General features: G+C 42.6%; 1 protein-coding gene across 42 annotated transcripts in view; it reads right to left on the bottom strand.

The window, feature by feature from the left end:
* The window catches only part of PHLDB2 (pleckstrin homology like domain family B member 2), a 230,177-nt gene that overhangs the window by 83,744 nt on the left and 126,315 nt on the right, over positions 1 to 20,118 (bottom strand). For 24 of the 42 annotated variants that reach the window (XM_045501998.1, XM_045501953.1, XM_045501955.1 and 21 more), the window contains exons 2-3: positions 13,350 to 13,351; positions 6,537 to 7,885 (exon numbers count right to left, since the gene is read on the bottom strand). In XM_045501998.1, the coding sequence (XP_045357954.1) occupies positions 6,537 to 7,871 (1,335 nt within the window). In that variant the 5' untranslated portion in view covers positions 7,872 to 7,885; positions 13,350 to 13,351. Of the gene's footprint in view, positions 1 to 6,536; positions 7,886 to 12,322; positions 12,512 to 13,349; positions 13,352 to 20,118 lie in introns of those variants that run through there. The other 18 variants (XM_045501958.1, XM_045501963.1, XM_045501979.1 and 15 more) reach the window with 2 other exon arrangements.

Raw genomic sequence — 20,118 nt, 5'->3', positions numbered from 1 at the left:
CCCCTTTTCTTTTTAAAATGTCTTTTCCCTGGACCGTAAGATGCACTAGATGCCATCACTACCTCCACATTACTGGGAGGGAGGCAGGTAGCAAACGAGATGAGTAAAAGAATATCCTGTCAGGGCGCCTGGGTGGCTCAGTCGGTTAAGCATCTGACTTTGGTTCAGGTCATGATCTCATGGTTCGTGAGTTCAAGCCTCACATTGGGCTCTGTGCTGACAGCTCAGAGCCTGGAACCTGCTTAAGATTCTCTCTCTCTCTCTCTCTCTCTCTCTCTCTCTGCTCTCCTCCACTTGCTCTCTCTCAAAAATAAACATTAAAAAAATTTTAAGAATATCCTGTCTACTGTACAATTATTTCTCTAGCCTCTAGAATATCCAGTTTGTCAAAGAATCAGCATCCTAGCCCTCTAGAGGTATCTTATCCATTAATGTCCTCTACATGGAAAACAGCTCAGAACTGAGGAGTTTAAACAACCACAGATCAGCCCAAAAGGATGTCACAAGATTGGCAAACTGAAATACACTCACTTCATGCACACAGAGCCCTCTCAAGACCTCACTTGCACCTAGTAACTCATAGTTTGGAATATTTTTAAACAAGCCTTGATATCTGGTTTCTAAAATCATTTAAAAAAAGAAAGAAAAGGTTGGCATAATGACAAAGGCAAGAATTGGCAGTTGAGAGCAAGAAAGAAGGAATAAAAATTATAAAAAAAACTAAGCATCTCAAATAGCACAGCAGTTGAAGGCCATTTAATATAGACCCAAAGTGGATTATTATACTTCATAATAGACCCTTGGAGGTTCATAATTAGGGTTCAATCTTTAATACTCAATACAATTACCTTGAGCTTTCACATAAAGATTGAGCAAGTAAAAAAAAGAAATCCAGATGAAACACTGGTATAATCACAACTTAGCTAAAAAGTACTACAGATATTATGCTCAGTGAACCAGCCTTACTCTGCTTGGTTTCCTCACTGATGAGTTAACTCAATCTTTGGCATCTATTCATTTTACATTTGTGTGAGAGTTCTGTTTCTTTTTTGAAAATTATGCTTTGTCATCTTGGAGGTGCCTGTGAAATGCTCAACTACACTCATCCTACGGAGTCCATTAAATTGCATTGCTCACAACATAAATCTGACGGGCTGGAAGCCCAGACGGAGCTTCTCTGGGCTCCTGGGGTAAATCCCAAATGGCGGGAGAACTTTACCTTCACCGACTTGCTATTTTCCTGCAGTTTTTGCTTTTCTGGCTGTGCTTTGTTTTTGTTTCTGATTCTTGGCCAAGTTTGACCAGGGTTTTGGTTTGCACACAACCAGTAGCTATCTCCACTGGTGGCAGCAAGGCCTGGGGATCTGGTTTTCAGTTTGGCCACTTGGGATGCTCAGGTAGAACTGAAATCTAGCCTTGCTCAGTGACAGATGACTGAGCATTTGTGTTTGTTGTTGTTTTAATTTGTTGGTTGTTTCTCTATCTGTGAGTTCACATCAGGACAATACTTTGTGCCCAGTGGAAAAGCAAGCAGTCTCTTGAGATCTGGAACAGTGAAATTTTATGTTCCAGTGTTTACTTCTGACCTGTAGCCAAAGCTATGGAACTAAACTTTAAGTTCTTTCTCTGTGTCTTTGTACCTGAGGGGAGGGGGGGGGCGGGGAATCACTGGGTACGTGTGAATCATCTTCCGACCTTCTGAGAGTAATAATGAATTAAAATGAAGGACCTCTGTCCTGATTGGTTTACAGGGACTAATTAGCATTTAGATAAAACTAACATTTTCAAAATTCGAAGAAAATAAGATGAAATTCTAAAAATTTAAACATGTTTATGGTTAAGAGAAAGAACTTTCGCATCAAAAAATGCTGATTTCAGGGGCACCTGGGTGGCTCAGTCGGTTAAGCGGCCGACTTGGGCTCAGGTCATGATCTCGCGGTCCGTGAGTTCGAGCCCCGCGTCGGGCTCTGTGCTGACAGCTCAGAGCCTGGAGCCTGTTTCAGATTCTGTGTCTCCCTCTGTCTGACCCTCCCCCGTTCATGCTCTGTCTTTCCCTGTCTCAAAAATAAACGTTAAAAAAAAGTTAAAAAAAAATGCTGATTTCAGAAGCAAGAAAACAAGTTTACGTGATCAAAACAAATTCTCACACAAGTCAAAGTGATTTGACAATCTGGTTTAAAAAACAGCTATATGTCTTTTCCTTGTTTTATCAGTGTATAGTATAACACACACACAATTTCATATTTAAAATAAGTTTGGATTTGTTTTCTCCTAGAGATTAGTTTAGCTAAAAAAAATTTTTTAAATTTTATTTTAATGTTTATTTACTTTTGAGAGAGAGAAAGACAGAGTGAGCAAGGGAAGGGCAGAGAGAGAGGGAGACACAGAATCCCAAGCATGCTCCAGGCTCTGAGGTGTCAACACAGAGCTTGATGTGGGGCTCGAACTCACGGAGTGTGAGATCATGAACTGAGCCGAAGCTGGACGCTTAACTGACTGAGTCACTCAGGTGCCCCTAGTTTAGCTGAAATTTTTAAAATGTCTTATAGTATTAGTTTACTGAAAAGATAAGCTAAGGTTATGTTTAAGATTAAGAAAAATATAGAAGTTGTATTCAACTAAACTGAATGATCATTGTGGCACACCTTTTTATGTCAATAGTAATTATGTTCTGTGATGTGTCAGCTTAAACATAATTTCCAATATCTGTAAGTTATGTACTATGGTCTTAAAGTATCTGGTTGTTCCAGAATTGAAAGAAGACCATGGAGAACAAAAGTTGCTAAAAATGTTTAAAATTGTAGGTTTGCATGAAGGGAGCTTTATTTGACTTGGTTGATAATACTTGCAAATAGTAAGTCTATAAAAATGTAATTAAAACGGTCAAATTTTGGCAAAGCTTGCACAACTGTGATGGGTTTACTCATAAAGTAATTGTTTAAAAAATGTATTGCATGACAAATGCCCTATTAACATAAAACTAAAACGCAGTTATCTATATTGGAATGACAGACTGATCTTGGAGAAATCAGCCCATGCTTATGAAAGGTGACAAAAGGTTATTTTTCTACGTGATCTGCCCAGAGAACAGAGATTCAGTATCTCACAAGAGTAACTTTTTTGTGCTTTGTGCTGAGAGATATCCCTGAATATTTAAATGCCAAAAAATTCCTCATTTCCTAATTATTTAAGATTTACTCTTTATCACAGAGTAATCTATTGTTGCTTTATTAGGTAGGCAAATTGCAAATATTCATTGTTCTTAGGCATCCACAATCCTTTATTAGTCACGTAACGAAATTACCTCTGATTAATATTTAATTTTGTCTTCCCAAAATCAGACCCTAAATTCAGGAAAAAAAAAAAAAAAACCAAACAAGTTTTTCAAGGTATCTTTTATATATGAACTATCCCTAAGTTTCCCAGAGGACCCGTGGCGAGCGCAAGATTTGTTCCTTGACCTTTGAAAAGAAGAATGTTGGAAATACTTAGGTTTGCTATGCCCTTTATTGATGAATAGCTCAACACCATCAAAAATGGCATAGAAAGATTTGTCAAATCAAGTGAGGAGCTCATCCTTCCCTAGGCTAATGTTGTACAGGTGAAATATTATAACATATATTAAGTCCAGAGATGGTGCCCTTTACAGAAAGGTCTTGGATATATGCCAATGTCCTCATTCTCTATAATATGTTCTTACCCTCAGGGGAAACGCTGATTAAATAAGTCCAATGTCCTATGCCCCGATAGAGGATTTTAACTCTCCTTGCTTATACCACTCATTAACTTCACCACAGATTAACCATAGCTACTTACTCTTATCCTTACCGGGTGGTCTCTACTTTCCTCTCATGTTTGCCTAGACACTTGGCTGTAAGTTATAGACTGCATCATGCCTTCAACAAAGAAAGAGTCTCAGAGCCTTGGGGATAGGACTTTACCAGATACTCTTTCTTCACTCTTGAGATTTCAGAGAACAGACTTGTGGGTAGAGGTTTCTGAGCTGACACTGCACAGACAAGCATGAGACAGCACTAGACGGCTAACTCAGATTTTCAGGACTTCTTTTAGTCCATAAATAGATGACTTTGTGAAATCAAACTAATGACTCAAGATGCAGAGGAGTAAGAATTAATTACATAGAACTCGTCGAACTGATACTAGAAATCCAGTCGCCATACGCATTGTGGAAAATCATTGGCATTACGTGTGATGTCCTATTGTCTGATGGGGAAAACCCTGTAGCATCCACCTTCATCTATCTCTAACCCTCAATTTAGTTGACTTTGATTTTGCAAACAAAACGGAACATTGTTTCCAATGGTAGTTTTTTCTCCTTGGTGCCTCAGAATTCCCGAAGAACTGTACTTTCTAAGTCACTTTATTTTTTAATTGCAATAACATTACTTGCAGAGGCTCAATGAGAATCTATCTTCCCTTTTACTGGGATGTAATCAGACAAATAGAAAGCAGCAGAGGCCAAGCCCAGAGCGTCATAAAAATAAGCCTCATCTCATGGAGTATGACAAAGCCCATTATTGAGGCACTGGCTTTACAGGCAGTAAGGAAGGTTACTTCCTGGACTGCCAGGAACTTTAGCAGATTTGGGAACACTAGAGGAAACAGAAATTCACGAACACTTAAAAGTGCTAAAAATGAAACGCACTGGAGGTGATGTTTGTTTGTTTTTGAGAGAGAGAGCACGCAGAGAAAGCGTCCGAGGGAGAGGGCAAGAGAGTATCTTCAGCAGACTCCATGCCCAGCATGGAGCCCAATCTCACAACCGTGTAATCATGACCTAATCAAAATCAAGCGTTGGATGCCTCACCAACAGAGCCACCCAGGTGCCCCTGGAGGTGGTTTTTGAGGTTGGTTTGCTGCCCTTGGAACAGAAGAGTGACTAAGATCATCTCAGGAAGATCGCTGGGGTGAGGGAAGACACTGAAATGCTCTCCTAGATTCCTTAATAAGTCATCAGATAGAAGCTAATTTTCTGACTTCATTAATAATAGTTGTTCAGGGATGAAAGGTAAAGCATAGGGAATATAGTCAATGGTATTAAAAAGTTGTATGGTGACAGATGGCAGCTACAGTTGTGGTGTCCATAGCATAACGTATAGATTTGCAAAATCACTATGTTGTACCTCTGAAACTAGTGTAACATTATGTGTGAATTATACCACATTAAAAAAAGCAAGAGTTGTTCAGCACAACATTGAGCCAGGTTTGCTATCCATTACATAAGAAGGTCTCTTAGGTGCTAATTAAAACTTTTTCTGAATTTATGTCAAAGAATCAAGCCCAAATACAATGCCTTTTTGTGACCATGAAGAATCGCTGGAGATTATTTATGACCACAAAGGGAACCGTCGTATTGGAGTGCCATCTCACAGACCCACCCAAGGAACTTAGACTTCTGTAAAGGTACTCACATTTGTTTTCATTCCCAATTACTGATCAGGATATCTGTGAGGATAGATATTAACCTACCAAAAACTACAAGCGATGCAAACGATTCTTTTTCTAAAATTCCAAATGAATCTTGTTCCGTATGGATGGAAATGGCTTCTGTCCACTACAATCCAAACGTTACAATTTTGTTGTCCTGTAGGACATTATCGAGTTTGGTCTGTGGTTCAGAAATCCTATTCCAGCATACTTTCTTTCAGCAACTAAAGCTTGATACTCTGACACTTTTGTAAACTCAGCTTTATCGTCCTGCTGCATCCCTCATTAAGGAACAACTCATCATTAATGAGTTAAAATAATCTCTGACCCTGTTCATCCTGAAAAACAAATAAACAAAAAGGTCTATGCTTAAAAGAAAAAAATAATAAGAATGCAGTTAGTTTGTCCTCATTCATTAACGGGACTCTCAAGGGATGTTTTCTCTTTTCTCTCTCTTTTCAGTATTTTCCACAATAAGCATAAATCCACTTTAAGTAGAAAAAGACAACTCAAAAAATGTTTCTGTATGTGTAGTTGGGGGTCACTGTATGTACTAGGAGGCACTGCTGAAGGGAGGATGGGGGTGGTGTGTGTATGTGTCCAGGACAGAAAAAAGGTTGAGCAACACTTAGCCAACCTTTCGACCTTCCAGACAACATGCTATTCAGAAAAATGTATTGCCTAATTCCCAGTGAGTCATGATTTCATTGCTTACTTCTATCAGACCATGCACATGGGAATTTGATGACATCAAGAATGTAAGTCAGGGTTTACTCACAGTGTTCATGTTTGTAAGACTTAGAAGAAATCCAGTAAAAGGCACAACTACCTGGTTACATTGATCAAGAATCTACACTCGAGAGGACTCTGCCGAGCAACTTAATTCAACACTAGGGACAGGGAGGCCTTCAAATACCCGCACGTGGCCACTAAGAGTGACGGAGAGAAGGAAGGACAGCAGAATTCTAGAAAGGCACAGCCGCGGCTGCTGCACTTGGACATCCTCCAGGCCCACACATATCCTTGGAGCGTGTCTCCAAGAAGCCGCTCAAGGGAACAGTGAGGTCAAGCCAGATCAAGAAGATTACCAGTCGCTCCATTTCCTGCTCCCTGAGTCTCTCCTCCCTCTGCCGCCGGTGATAATCCATCAGGTCTTCGCGGCCTGAAATGGAGCTGATGCTGCTTTTCCTTTCCCGAAGGACAGGCTGGGGGGTTCCTGAGGCCTGTCTGAGGCTGTCCAGATCCGCATCATCGAACTCGACAGATCCACAAGAGAAGTTCCTCCTGGTGGCGAAGACTCTGTCCGGCTCTCCAGGAGGAAACAGATGACCAGGGCCGGGCCCCGGATAGGAAGCCCTGTCAAGGTCATCGGAGGTACAGGAGGAGGTGGAGGCCAGAAGCATCTTCCGAGCCACTCGAGGACTGGCAGGGACGCTGAGGGTGGAACTTACATAAGGGTTGCCCTCAGAAGCCGAGGGTTTATAGGGTAAAGCCCCTGAGCTCAAAGAAGAGAAATTCAGGTAATTGTCATTGTCTACGATGCTGTGAGGTAGATCCTTTTCCCCCAGTTTCGCTCGTTTGGAATTGCCCAGGGAGTTTCTGGGAGGCAAAGTGAGGGGTGTCAGCTGGTTGTCTGTGGCCCTGTGTAACCTGGGGAGAGAGCGGCTGTAGGCCCCCATGTGACTCAGGCTGCTGCCCGAATACTTCCTAGTTCTTAAACCCATGCTTTCAGATGCCGGCTCCTTGTGTCGGGTCAACTTGGGTTGAAGTGTCAGGTTGTCCTGGCTGCTCATTTTCCTGGCTTGCTTTGGGCTTGAAGGCATGCTTGCCGCCCCCGATCTGCTGATGGGAGAGAAGCCGGTGTCGCTCAGGGGACTTCCGTTCCACATGGCCAGGAGTGAACCGGACGCCTTTCGGCCTTCTAGCCCCCCGAGAAAGTAGACATTGTCATGGGATTTATTCCTTGAGCTATATTTGGAATAGGGAGGCTTCTCTGCGAGCCTCAAGGACCTTTCACTGTCCCTGCCGGTATAATGATCAAAGTCCGCTCTCCCAAGTGGATACCCGCTCAGGGACGGGGAGGTGCTGAGTAGAGGGGTAGGTGGTTTCAGGGAAAGGCTTTTGTCAGTTGCATCACAGGAGAACTGCTTGCTTCCTTGGATTTTGGCCAGGGAGGGGCTACTCCTGACACTCGTTCCCAGAGGGGAAGGGCTTCTCTTAGTAGGCACAGGCTGTGAGAGGGTTAAATAAGAGCCAGAATAGTCTCCATTGGCTTTAAATCTCAGACTGGAAGAGTATTTCTTGGGGCTCAGGCTCTCCATCACGTTTTGGGAATCGTCTTCCAGGGAATTTGTCACGAAGCCTGCCTCTAAGCTACCATTTTGTAAATCAAGCTGCTTTTGCACGTGGCTATGCTCTGCCATGATCTTGCTGGAATCTGTCAAGGAAAAAGAAAAAAAAAGTTTTACTTAACAAAGAAGGCTGAAAAAGACCAAGTATTTGTCAGCCTACATCTGAACAAAAACAGCCTTACAGTCTGGTCTGATGTAATTAACAAACACAAACTCTGGTTTAGTAACAAACCTAGGTTTATTACGAAAATGAAGAAGCATAATGAACATTGATCTGGGATGATTTTTGTGCAAAAGAAAAATAACTCAAGAGGCCATCAATGACATTCGAGAACAAATCTCTAACAAAGTACAGGTGCAGGATTAGGCTGGTCCATAAAAAAGACAATTTCCCACTAGCGTTCCAGTCCTTGGTGGACCACCTGCTTCCTGAGTACCAGGCAAACACCCAAAGTGGTGACGCAATGGACCCTCCTTTGGATGTCTCTGCTAGAATCATTAACTGTTCAGAAGTCAAGTCCTGCAGAGACAAAATTCACATTCTGGCACACAAAGAAAGTTTCATGCTAGACACTGATCAGTAATATGAGGGTCAAAAGATGACTCTTGGGCACCTAGGTGGCTCAGTGGGTTGAGCGTCCAACTGTTGATTTTGGCTCAGGTCATAATCCCAAGGTTGTGGGATTGAGCCCCACGTCGGGCTTCGTGCCGGGCAGGGAGCCTGCTTAAGATCGATTCCCTCCCCACCCCCTCTCTCTCTTCCTCTGCTCCTCTCCCCTGCTTGTGCTCTCTCTCTAAAATAAATAAAATGAAAAATAAAAAATAAAAAAAATAAGACAGCAGATGACTCTTTCAAAGGGGCTATGAGAGTTACCTTCTGAAAAAAGATGTCATAATGCTCCTGCACCCATCAGAAAAAGGCAGGTAATTAAGGAAACAGAGATAAGAGTGCTCCTGAAACTACTGCCATATTAGGGTCAGGAGGCAGTATTTAAAACGTGAAAATGGGAGTATCCTTTCAAGTTCTTGGTACCCTAATGAATCATGCTCATCCTTGATCTCACACTCTCTCCTCTTGTGGAAATGCTTTTCTCTGTCCTTTGCACTTATCTGAACACCCCCATTCTTCAAGGCTCAGATTAGGATTCTATATTCCATGCTTATCATTTTTTTAAAAACCTATGTACCCATAAGAGTATTTTGGACTCTAGTGTGAGTAACAACTTAAGAAAATAAAGTTTTAGTTTATGAAAATAAATACAAATGATCACTGCAAATAGAAGGCTGGCGTTTGTAACTGATAAAGAAAGATATGTATTTTTTAGATTACCGCCAAAGCAAAAATACCATTTGCACAGCCTCATTGAATTCATGCACTTCTGACACTGTCCGATGTGTCAGGCTCCTCACACACTAATTATTACATCCCTCGTCTCTATGTGAACAGTGTTGCTTATGGTTAGTAATCAATTTTAATAATGTGCTTGTTTCTGTACCCAGGCCACAAGTTTAAAAAAGAGGGGTATTTCTAGTGTTCCTATCTCATTTCCAACCTCTCTTGATTCACACCGACCCGTTGGTGAGATACTCAATGAACACAAGTTTTCAGTTTCAGTTACAGACTTCCCCGCTGCCTCCTAGCCAGAGATTGAGGATTTTGCCTTGGTTGCTCAGCTGTGCGAACTTCCCAGAAAGATCCAGGCAGTATAGTAGGGAACTGCTTCTTATCCAAACCGGGGGCCAAGAAACAGTCTAGGTGCTTTTATCCTATTGATGAGTTAGGTACACAACATCTTGTAAAGTTCAGCTTCCCTAACAAGCTCTGCCTTGGGTTCCCTTTCCTCCAAACCGAATCCCACCCTGATGGATTAAAAGCAGGATTATCTTTAAATTTTTTTTAATGTTTTAACTTATTTTTGAGAGAGAGAGAGAGAGAGAGAGAGAGGCAGAAAGAGTGAGGGAGGGGCAAAGAGAGAGGGAGACACAGAATCCAAAGCAGGCTCCAGGCTCTGAGCTGTCAGCACAGAGCCTGACCCGGGGCTCGAATCCAAAACGTGAGATAATGACCTGAGCTGAAGTCAGATACTCAACCAACTGAGCTACCTAGGTGCCCCCAAAGCATGATTATCTTTTGAAGTAGACCTCAAAACAAAATAAAACAAAACTGAGAGTCTCCTTTAAAACTGCCTCCCGGCTGGAATGTGTTCATGCCATCTGGCTTTGATCAGGTCTTTCATTCTTCAGGGACAGCACCATCTCTGCCCCCAGGACAAATGTCCCTCTGAGCAACTGTCTGTGACCACCAGCTATGACCTTGAAAGCCACACGAGTCCAGTTTGGGACATACCTCACTCTGCCCCCTTGGAGGACTGAAACCAAGATGACCTGCAGTCATGATCCTCTCTGTTCTCAACCAACTTCATCTCCGGCTGGTTTGCCATGCTGAAAATCCAGCAAACCTTGGCCAATTCTCTCAGGTTAAATAGTTTTGAATGGAAGAAACAAGGAAATAAGTGGGTCCTGAGGACACTGCGGTGTTAATATATTATGGTGGGTGGGGGGAAATAACCCTAAATGCCTAACAACAGGGAGAAAGTTAAATAAGCTACCATACTTCATATGAGTGAATATTACACAACCATTCAAAGTAATTATTTTGAGGTACTTTTTAAATTTTATTTATTTATTTTGAGAGACAAACAGAGAGAAAAAGGATGGGAGAGGGGCAGAGAGAGGCAGAGGGAGAGAGAGAATCCCAAGCAGGCTCCGTGCTGTCAGCACAGACCCCAACTTGGAGCTCGAACCCACGAAGCATAAGATCATGACCTGAGTCAAAATCAAGAGTTGGATGCTCAACTGACTGAGCCACCCAGGTGGCCCTGAAGTGTAATTTATAGCATAAAAAGTACATTCATACAATATTCAGTAAATTTTAAAAGCCATATATAAATGAGCACAGTTTTCTTATAGGTACGCCCACCCATACACACAGATTACAGACAAATGCTTGGGCCAAAATTCTGGGAGTCATCATTGATATCCCCAATCAGTGTCTTCTCCATCAATTCTATCCCTGGCCTATCATGTCCTTCCTCCTTTTGTCCATCAATAAATCTCATCAACATTGTCCCTAAAACAGCAGTCTCAATCTAATCATTTCTTACCATTTCCACTGCCACCCCCCATTATGAGCCAGTATCTTCTCTTGCTTTGTCTATATGCCAAGAACAACAAGAACAACAGAATGGAAGAGATCAGGCCAAAAAGTTAGTAGTGGTTTTATCTGGGTAGTGGTATTACCAGTGATATTATTATTATTATTATTATTATTATTATTATTTTAGAGAGAGAGGGAGTGCATGAGCAGGGGAGAGGGGCAGAGGGAGAGACAGAGAGGATCTCAAGAAGGCTCCATGCTGAGAGTGGCTCAATCCCACAACCCACGATCAATCAAGAGTCGAAATCAAGAGTTGGGCCATTCAACTGACTGAGCCACCCAGGCATACCTACCAGTGATTTTTAATTCACCTCTCATACTAGTTTGTACTTTCCACACTTCATACAACCTGAGTTGTTTTGACAATTAAGGAGGGAAAAAATACTTAATGTAAAATACTAGAGTATATATAATCTGTGGCAATACTGCTCTTTTTTAAATTTGCATGTATTTTAGTTTATTTTATCTCAGATCTTTGAGGTGCAATTGACAGATAAAATTGTAAGATATTTTTTTTTTAATTTTTTTTCAACGTTTTTATTTATTTTTGGGACAGAGAGAGACAGAGCATGAACGGGGGAGGGGCAGAGAGAGAGGGAGACACAGAATCGGAAACAGGCTCCAGGCTCTGAGCCATCAGCCCAGAGCCTGACGCGGGGCTCGAACTCACGGACCACGAGATCGTGACCTGGCTGAAGTCGGACGCTTAACCGACTGCGCCACCCAGGCGCCCCTTAAAATTGTAAGATATTTAAAAGGCACACTGTGGTGATGTGATGTACATATATGTTGTGAAAGGATTCACCATCTGGTTAGTTAACGCACCCGCCACCTCACACGTATGTGTGTGTGAACATTCAAGTTGTAAATGACTTGGTAAAAGGGTGCAAACTTTCAGCCTTAAGTTGGATGTCTGGGGATGTAATGCAAAACATGGTGACTATATTACAGTTGAAAACATTATTATGTAATTGAAATTTGCAAAGTAGAACTTAAAACGTTGTCAGAAATACTTCATGTTTAAATTGATTAGGTCCTCATTCTTCCTAAGTTCTTGTCGAGCTGTCGAGCGAGATCGTAACTCTTGTAAAAAAAAGGTTCTGTTCTAAATGACTCAGGCAAAATGTTAATTGTGCAAATTTACCCATTCCGTACTCTCTTAATCTGAACAACACAACAGTTTTCCTGATATGAGTACAGTGAACAGAGTGGTTACCAAAAAAATCCCACAAGTGTGCTGAACACAGCTGGGACAATAATATTAGTATCCTCATCTTCTAAAAACTGTAGTTGACAGGATACATACTTGAAGTGGTTCTGCTTATTGTACAGAAAGAAATTAAAATCCCAACAGAGAGCTTTAGGTACTTCATTCCTTAGGTGGCTCTTAGGTGCCCATCGTGTGTCAGATATTGATTCGGTCCTGTTCTCCTCCTGTCAGAAACAAAGCAGTATGGCTCTTCTACACCCCGTAACATTGGGATATGGCTGTGTCTCTGGCTTTGATCAAGGAACTAGGAGAGAAAGGGAGACGTCAGTTCCAAGCTGAAACATTAAGAGCTGGGGCATGATTCACTCTTTCCATCCCTCTGCTGAGACGGCTAGCATGCATCCAAGTCTGTACCCCTCAGTGAGGACACCGTGGAACAGGACCCCTGCCAACCCAAGATGGTCTTAAGCCACTGAGATTTGGGAGTTGTTTGCTACCAGGAAGGTGTTAATCTTCCTTAAGTTCTTACCATAAACTAGGCTCTCAAGCTGAGTACTGGGAAGTATGTGGTCAGACACCACTTCCTGCCTTACACGGCTTATAGTCCAAGGGGAGAGACACTCATATGAACAAATGATTGCTCTTAAGACACATGCCTTAATAAAGAACTGATCGACACACTGGTAAAGGAGCGTGGAGGGGATTAGCTCAGTGAGAGTGGCAGCCTGTGGAAATTATGGTGGAAAGGAATGACAAAAAGCTCATGTCCCATTGAAGGAAAGGGAATCTGGTGAGGACTACCCAAAGGTAGCATAAGGCCACTTCTGCACTTAAGATTCTGTGATTTTAAAAACAAAAATTATGTTTTTATTTATTTTTGAGAGATAGAGAGAGAGAGAGAACGAGTAGGGGAGGGGCAGAGAGAAAGACACACAGAATCTTGAAGCAGTCTCCAGGCTCTGAGCTGTCAGCACAGAGCCCCATGCAGGGCTTGAACTTGTGAACTGCGAGATCATGACCTGAGCTAAAGTCGGATGCTTAACAGACTGAGCCACCCAGATGCCCCTAAAATTCTGTGATTTTAAGGGTATAAGCAAAATCTCAAGCCCATTAGAGATTAGACCGCTGGTACATGCAGCAAATGCCCTGTCTCTGACAGAATTAATAACAAAAATCATGTAAGGAAAAAGAGCTATTTTTTTTTTTCTCAACGTTTTTATTTATTTTTGGGACAGAGAGACACAGAGCATGAACGGGGGAGGGGCAGAGAGAGAGGGAGACACAGAATCAGAAACAGGCTCCAGGCTCTGAGCCATCAGCCCAGAGCCCGATGCGGGGCTCGAACCCACGGACCGCGAGATCGTGACCTGGCTGAAGTCGGACGCTTAACCGACTGCGCCACCCAGGCGCCCCAAAAGAGCTATTTTTGATGGCATGGTCCTTTTTGAAAATTTCTAGCATGTACCTCTTCTGGGATGAACTCTATTTAATAACCATGCATTTCTCTCTCATAGTGATCTAAATTCTTTCTCATCTCTACCACCATGTAAGATATGCCCTCAAGGGTCCAAGCCATTTGCCTACCCTAGAAGTAGGTTAAACTGGAAAGCAATCCTCCAACCATTTAGGATATTTTAGACAAGGCTACAAAAGGAAATCTCTAAGTGAGATGTTAGAATAGACAAGAAAAGAATGAAAGTCAGTGGGGTGACTTTGGTTTAAAGATAATGTATACAAAATAGGAAACAGAGCTAAGTTAGAAGAGGAATTCCCACAATGTGCAGAGACAGCAATCTGGAAAGCAAGCCAGGGCACATGTGATTAAATAGAAGTCAAAAATTAAACAGTGAGCCCAAACACTGCATTTTAAACATTTACTCTGTTAACAGCACAGAGCCGAAGGGCTTAACACTTAATATCAAAATGGATCCTTAAAAGTTTAATTTTTTAAAAGAGTATAGTTTTTCTGTTTTCTCCTAATAAAATTAGTCAGGCCAGTATGTATAAAACAAATAAATTCTATTTTGGTATGAATAAAAGTTTATTTTTTGACTCGGCCATATAAGATAATGATGTGATTTTACTTATTTGCTTTTTAAAATTTTTTTTTAATGTTTACTTATTTTTGAGAGAAAGAGACACAGAGTGTGAGTGGGGGAGGGGCAGAAAGAGAGGGAGACACAGAAACTAAAGCAGGCTCCAGGCTCTGAGCTGTCAGCACAGAACCTGACGTGGGGCTCAAACCCACAAACCGCAAGATCATGACCTGAGCTGAAGTCGGACGCTTAACTGACTGAGCCACCCAGGCGCCCCTGATGTCATTTTAGACTATAAAATATATTACTCTATTTGAGCCTATTTGCAGCTGCAAATGCTACTTAATCACCCAAATGAAATATTCACAAATCCTTTTCCCTCTTTATCTGGGCAAATAAAACTGTAGAATATGAAACTACCACAGGTTTCTTCCCAACTTGCAGGGTTGCATACTTGATACCCTTCTCCTCCTCACACACGCTTTTTTAAAAACCAAGAAGTGTAATTACTGAAACAGTTTGGTTGACCAAACAAAATGCAACACCAAAGTACTGCAAAGCAGCGCTTGCTGAAGGAAGATCAGCTTTACAGACTCAAGGGAAGAGACAAGCAGGACATTTGCAAATAAGAAGCCACAATTGAGAAACATGCAACGTTTCTCCCCCATACATGCTTGTAGGGGAAAGTTAAACATGATTTGGATGTACGCACATTCCAGAGAATATCTGAAAGGATATTCGTGTTTGACACCCCAGTTTTTCTGTTCAACCTCACTAGGTCTATTAAGGATATGTGAAAGGCTGTGCATATAAAAATACATCATCAAACACAAATATGGAACTTACTCGTTTTCCCAAAGCTTCGTCCACGTGCCAGAGTTGAGTGAATATGTATACTTGTCTCAGTTTGGTTATCTCTTAATGCCGCCAACCCACTCAACTCAAAAGGTAAAGGATAAGCCGGTGCCCTTCCTGACCCCAGGCATGACAATATGGCTGTGATACCCTTCCCCTTCCCTACTTCCAGAGTATGCTTTTCTTTTTTTTTTTTTTAATTTTTTTTTTCAACGTTTATTTATTTTTGGGACAGAGAGAGACAGAGCATGAACGGGGGAGGGGCAGAGAGAGAAGAAGACACAGAATCGGAAACAGGCTCCAGGCTCTGAGCCATCAGCCCAGAGCCTGACGCGGGGCTCGAACTCACGGACCGCGAGATCGTGACCTGGCTGAAGTCGGACGCTTAACCGACTGCGCCACCCAGGCGTCCCCAGAGTATGCTTTTCATTGCAGGTGAGATCACATTAGTGGAGGCCTAGAGATGGGGAAAGCACAGGGGAATGGAGACCCGTTGAGCCAATATGCGCTTTGAAGGAGGGGGAGCCAGGAGGGGGGAGGCAGGAAGGCGGAGAACACACTGGAAGAGTTTGGGTTTGATGAATTCCCTGGCGATGAGGGGAAGGAGTGGTGGGACATGGGAACACTGCAGACGGATGCATCAGAGACTGCTGCCGAGGTCGAGACGAGGAAGGACTAGGAAGCACCGCGAGAGAGGTGTGCCAAAGCGGTGAGCAAGAGAGGGCAGCAGAGGGGAGAGATCTGTGTTAACATGTGTAAGAGGGGAGGCAGGCGAGGAGGACCCGGTTTCCAGCCTGGCTTCTGCGTGTTTATTTTGGGTTTCTTGTACATTTTATGTCAACAAAAAGAGAAGTCTCAGGGAAATTCTAAAAATCACTGCATTGTTGTTATAGAAGCAAAAGAGCCCCGAGGGCTTTCACAAGTACATATATTACACGCGGATCCACAGAATGGGCGTGGAGAAGGGAGAAGGCATCTGGTGCCCATCTGAGAGAAAAGACAACACCGGGAAGTCTAAACAGGAAAGAAGTTAATGTGTGTTGAAATGTTTCGGTTTACTTTCCAATCCATAAATTTAATCCCCCCTCCCCCCCAGAGCTCTGGTTATTTTATCACCTGAAATGTACTTCAGCTCATCGTCAATTAGAAAATGCCAGAAGACACGAAGAGATCTCTGGATGACACCACGGCAACTCACAGTATGTTTTCCCTAGAGAAGAAAATGACTTGCAAAACTAATCTCAAGGATCATGTTGGTTAAGTGTCTTGGTAGCTCCTTTTCTCTCTGACACATGGCTCTGGTATCTGTTTTAAAACAATTCTCCAGCACCATTTACACTCAATACAGTGAGCTGATCTCATTCGAACTGTGTCGCCTACAGTGAATTGACAGCATTGTGATTGCCAGAGCTACAGGATCTTGGTGTCAAGAGGTTGAAAACACACCCAGCGATCAAAGGGTTAAAAAAAAAAAAGCAAATCAAAGCAAAGCGTGTGTTGTGTTTCTTGCACCCTGCTGCATTGCCTTGTGTTAAGGGAGCGGGACTTACAGTCCGGTCCATATAAATGCAGTTATCCAGAAACCCAAAAGATTTTGCAGGAGTCCCGCTGTATGTGACACGTTACTTGTCATTTGACGTTGCCATGCACAGACACTTCGTAGGGGCACCCAGAACAGTGGGGATTAATCAGAGCAGACCTGCCCGAGCAGAGCGGGTGAACTATAGAGTGGCTGGGAAAAGGTGAGGATGTAGATTACAGAAACAAATTCAGAAAAAAGAACACCCCCTAAAATCGGGAGGGTACACGTTAAAATTTCCACTTAATAAAAAAGTTTGAGTCTCTACTGTGTCCTACTCGGGCCCTCCAAGCAGAGGCGCTGGCTCTGGGAACATATGTTGTCGCAGACAGTGGCCGACACTGGTTTCAAAGCTCTCCCAGAACACTGGTGGTCCACAGGCTGGTCTCTTTCAGTGCTAATGTTTACAATATGGTGATGTTACAAATAAAGCACGTGCTGATGACATGTAATTGAATTCAGACACCAGCTTGGAGCAGTCCCTCAGAAGTAGTGCCATTCTTTACATGAATTCTGGGGAGGAGGGGTATTCCTGTGACAGCAGATGGGGCCTGAGGGGGAGCTTTTTTTTTTCCCCCTGAGGGGAACTTTTACAGGACGAAAAGGGAAACCTGGGGAATTCATTTCAGCCCCAAACTGGAAGCTTAAGAATGGAGAACAATGGATACAAAACCTCCCTCTTTTTCCACTAATCCCAACAAGAAAACATGATGAAGGGGGGGGGTGGCTAATTAGAAGCTTCAGGAAGAACCATTTCCTTCTCTAGCAATATTCTCATTTCAGAACTCCTAAAGCAGCCATTTCCCCTATCCTCTGCTAATCCAAACATCATCGTCACTTAAATCTTCAATCCTCTCAGCTCTCCCTTCCGCAAACATACCCTCCTTTTGCACAAATATTTCCTTCCATCACTAAATCCTCCTCGTCCTTGTCCATCTTGTGCAAAGAAGCCTCACCTCTCTGCTCAGCCCCACACCCACTGGCAAACACCTCCTGCTGGCAAATATCCCCAGATCCTGTCGCCTTCGTAGACTCCTCCCATACAGTTTCTGCAAGCATCCCCAAGTCATGGTCTCAACCTATCCTCATCTCCCACTCACTCATCCCACTTCTTAAACTTTGTTCAACTCTTCTTCCTCACTCAAGATTTTATATCCTAGCACAGAGAAGAAAAACACTTCTGTAGGGGGGCATAGTACCCTTCTTGTTCTTTTTGTAAGTAAACATAGCAGCAAATGAATTCCCACTCTTCCCTTGCTCCATGTTTGCCACTTAAAGATCTTCCTAGGGGCGCCGGGGTGGCTCAGTTGGTTTAGCATCCAACTCTTGACTTCAGCTCAGGTCATGATCTTGCAGTTCCTGAGTTCAGTGAGATGGAGCCCGGCGTCGGGCTCTGTGCTGACAGCTCAGAGCCTGCTTGGGATTCTCTGTCTCCCTCTCTGCCCCTCTCCCCTCCTCTCAGAAGAAGTAAATAAACTTAATATTTAAAGATCTGCCTCTTTGAACAAAATAATTATTATCCACTAGACACATGTTAGATAGGTTGATAATCTCCAAGGAGGATATTTTCATCTCTCAGAAAGATCCCAAACAAAAAAAGCAGTTCCACAGGAATACATGTATTTTAATGGCAGAATAAGGAGGCTGTTTTGTCCTTGCAGACTGAACCTATTCACAGGCGGCTGTAAATCTTACTGTGTGCAGACACGCACACACACCCTCACAGACACACAGAGACAGACGCATGCTGCCCACATGCCCAGGGCAGCCTAAAACGCATGAAGGCTTTTCGTGACTGCCAGAACAGGCTCTCCAGAACCCAAGCAACTTGTGGCATCCTCAGAATTGGCCAGGTGTCAGGGTGGCCCACAGCCGGGCTGGGAAGAAAGGTGAGGACCACTGGAATGGCTGACAGGTCTCAAAGGACACTGATCACACAGTTTCTCTTCTAGGTTTGCTTTTGTTTTTGCTTTTGAAGTTTTATTCTATTATATTCTGAAATCACCTAAACAAAGAGGTCAGGGAAACCATTAAAGAAAGAACAAAAGCCTGAAATGGGGCTGCAGGGAGGAAAGAGCACAGGCAGCAGTGGTGAGCCACGGGGGATAATAAGAACATTTAACAGAACATTTAACGCAGATGGAAGACATGAGGACAGAAAGTTAAAAAGAGTTCCAGTTTCTTCCTATCACAATAAAGGAGTCGAACCTCACGCTCCCATTCCCTTCTGTCATCCCTTGCTGTCCTGAAGTCTAAGCTCTGTCCGAAAGAAACTCCAGATGGTATCCAAAGTTTCCCAAAAGTAATCACCATCAACAGCAATAACCATACTTCAAATGGGGATCTTTATCTCCTATGATCAGAGGCTACTTTTAAATAAGTCTAGAGTGTTTATAGGAATAAAAATCTTAGAGGACTCTTTTTTTAATGTTTATTTTATTTATTTTGAGAGAGAGAGAGAGAGAGAGTGAGAAAGCAGGGGAGGGGCAGAGGGAGAATCCCAAGCAGGCTCCACACTGTCAGGGTAGAGTCCAACTCGGGGCTCGAACTCACTAACCATGAGATCATGACCTGAGCCGAAATCGAGAATTGGACACTTAAACAACTGAGCCACCCAAGGCGTCCCTAAAAATCTTTGAGGACTCTTAGTGAAGAGGGTAAAACATCAATTATGGGCCTTAAAAAATTTTTGTGCTAGTTCCTTGAATAAGACTTGTTTGTATGAACTTTAAAATATTCTTTAGACTCCCCAAGGAATTTGGCAATAGATTTCCTGTGATAGCTCTCTCCAGCCAGTGAGGAAGGCGAGAGGGAGGAGGCAAAGCAGAAACAATCTCAAAACACCTATGGGCCATTCATATTCCCTTCCCACCAACAAAATTCCTGACTTTTACCTAAATCCCCAAGATGTGACTTTTATCAGTTAGACTCACATGTATGTTTACACCATTATTAAGGGAGCTTTAGCAATATTTAAAAAGAGAGACAATAATAATCCAAGAAGCATGTGTATGTATATAATATATATACTACATACATTTATAATAAATTAAGTTGAACACGGTGACATGCTAGGAAACATCTCAAAGCATGCTGTCTCCAATTATATAAAATAAGAGACACGAAGGAATATACTAAATAGCACCACAGAGATGCTATCACTTACATCTAGAATATGAGAAAGGCTACAGAAAAAAAAACAAAAAAACAAAACCAATGTCTTCAACCAGCATATGGCAAGGGGAAGAAAAGGAACAAGACAGAGAGGGAACTGTTCTAGATTAAAAGAGACTCAGGAGAGTTTCTGAACATTGACAATAACACAGATGATATTATAAGTACTGCTATTTTTTTCAGGTGTCCTGATGATATAGTTACATTTAAAAAAAAATCCCTATCTTTTCTGGGGCACCTGGGTGGCT

Source organism: Leopardus geoffroyi, chromosome C2 (assembly GCF_018350155.1).
Source record: "Leopardus geoffroyi isolate Oge1 chromosome C2, O.geoffroyi_Oge1_pat1.0, whole genome shotgun sequence".
Classification (NCBI taxonomy): Eukaryota; Metazoa; Chordata; class Mammalia; order Carnivora; family Felidae; genus Leopardus; species Leopardus geoffroyi.
Note: the sequence above shows the minus strand (reverse complement) of the source record. Positions and strands in the feature narration are given on the sequence as shown.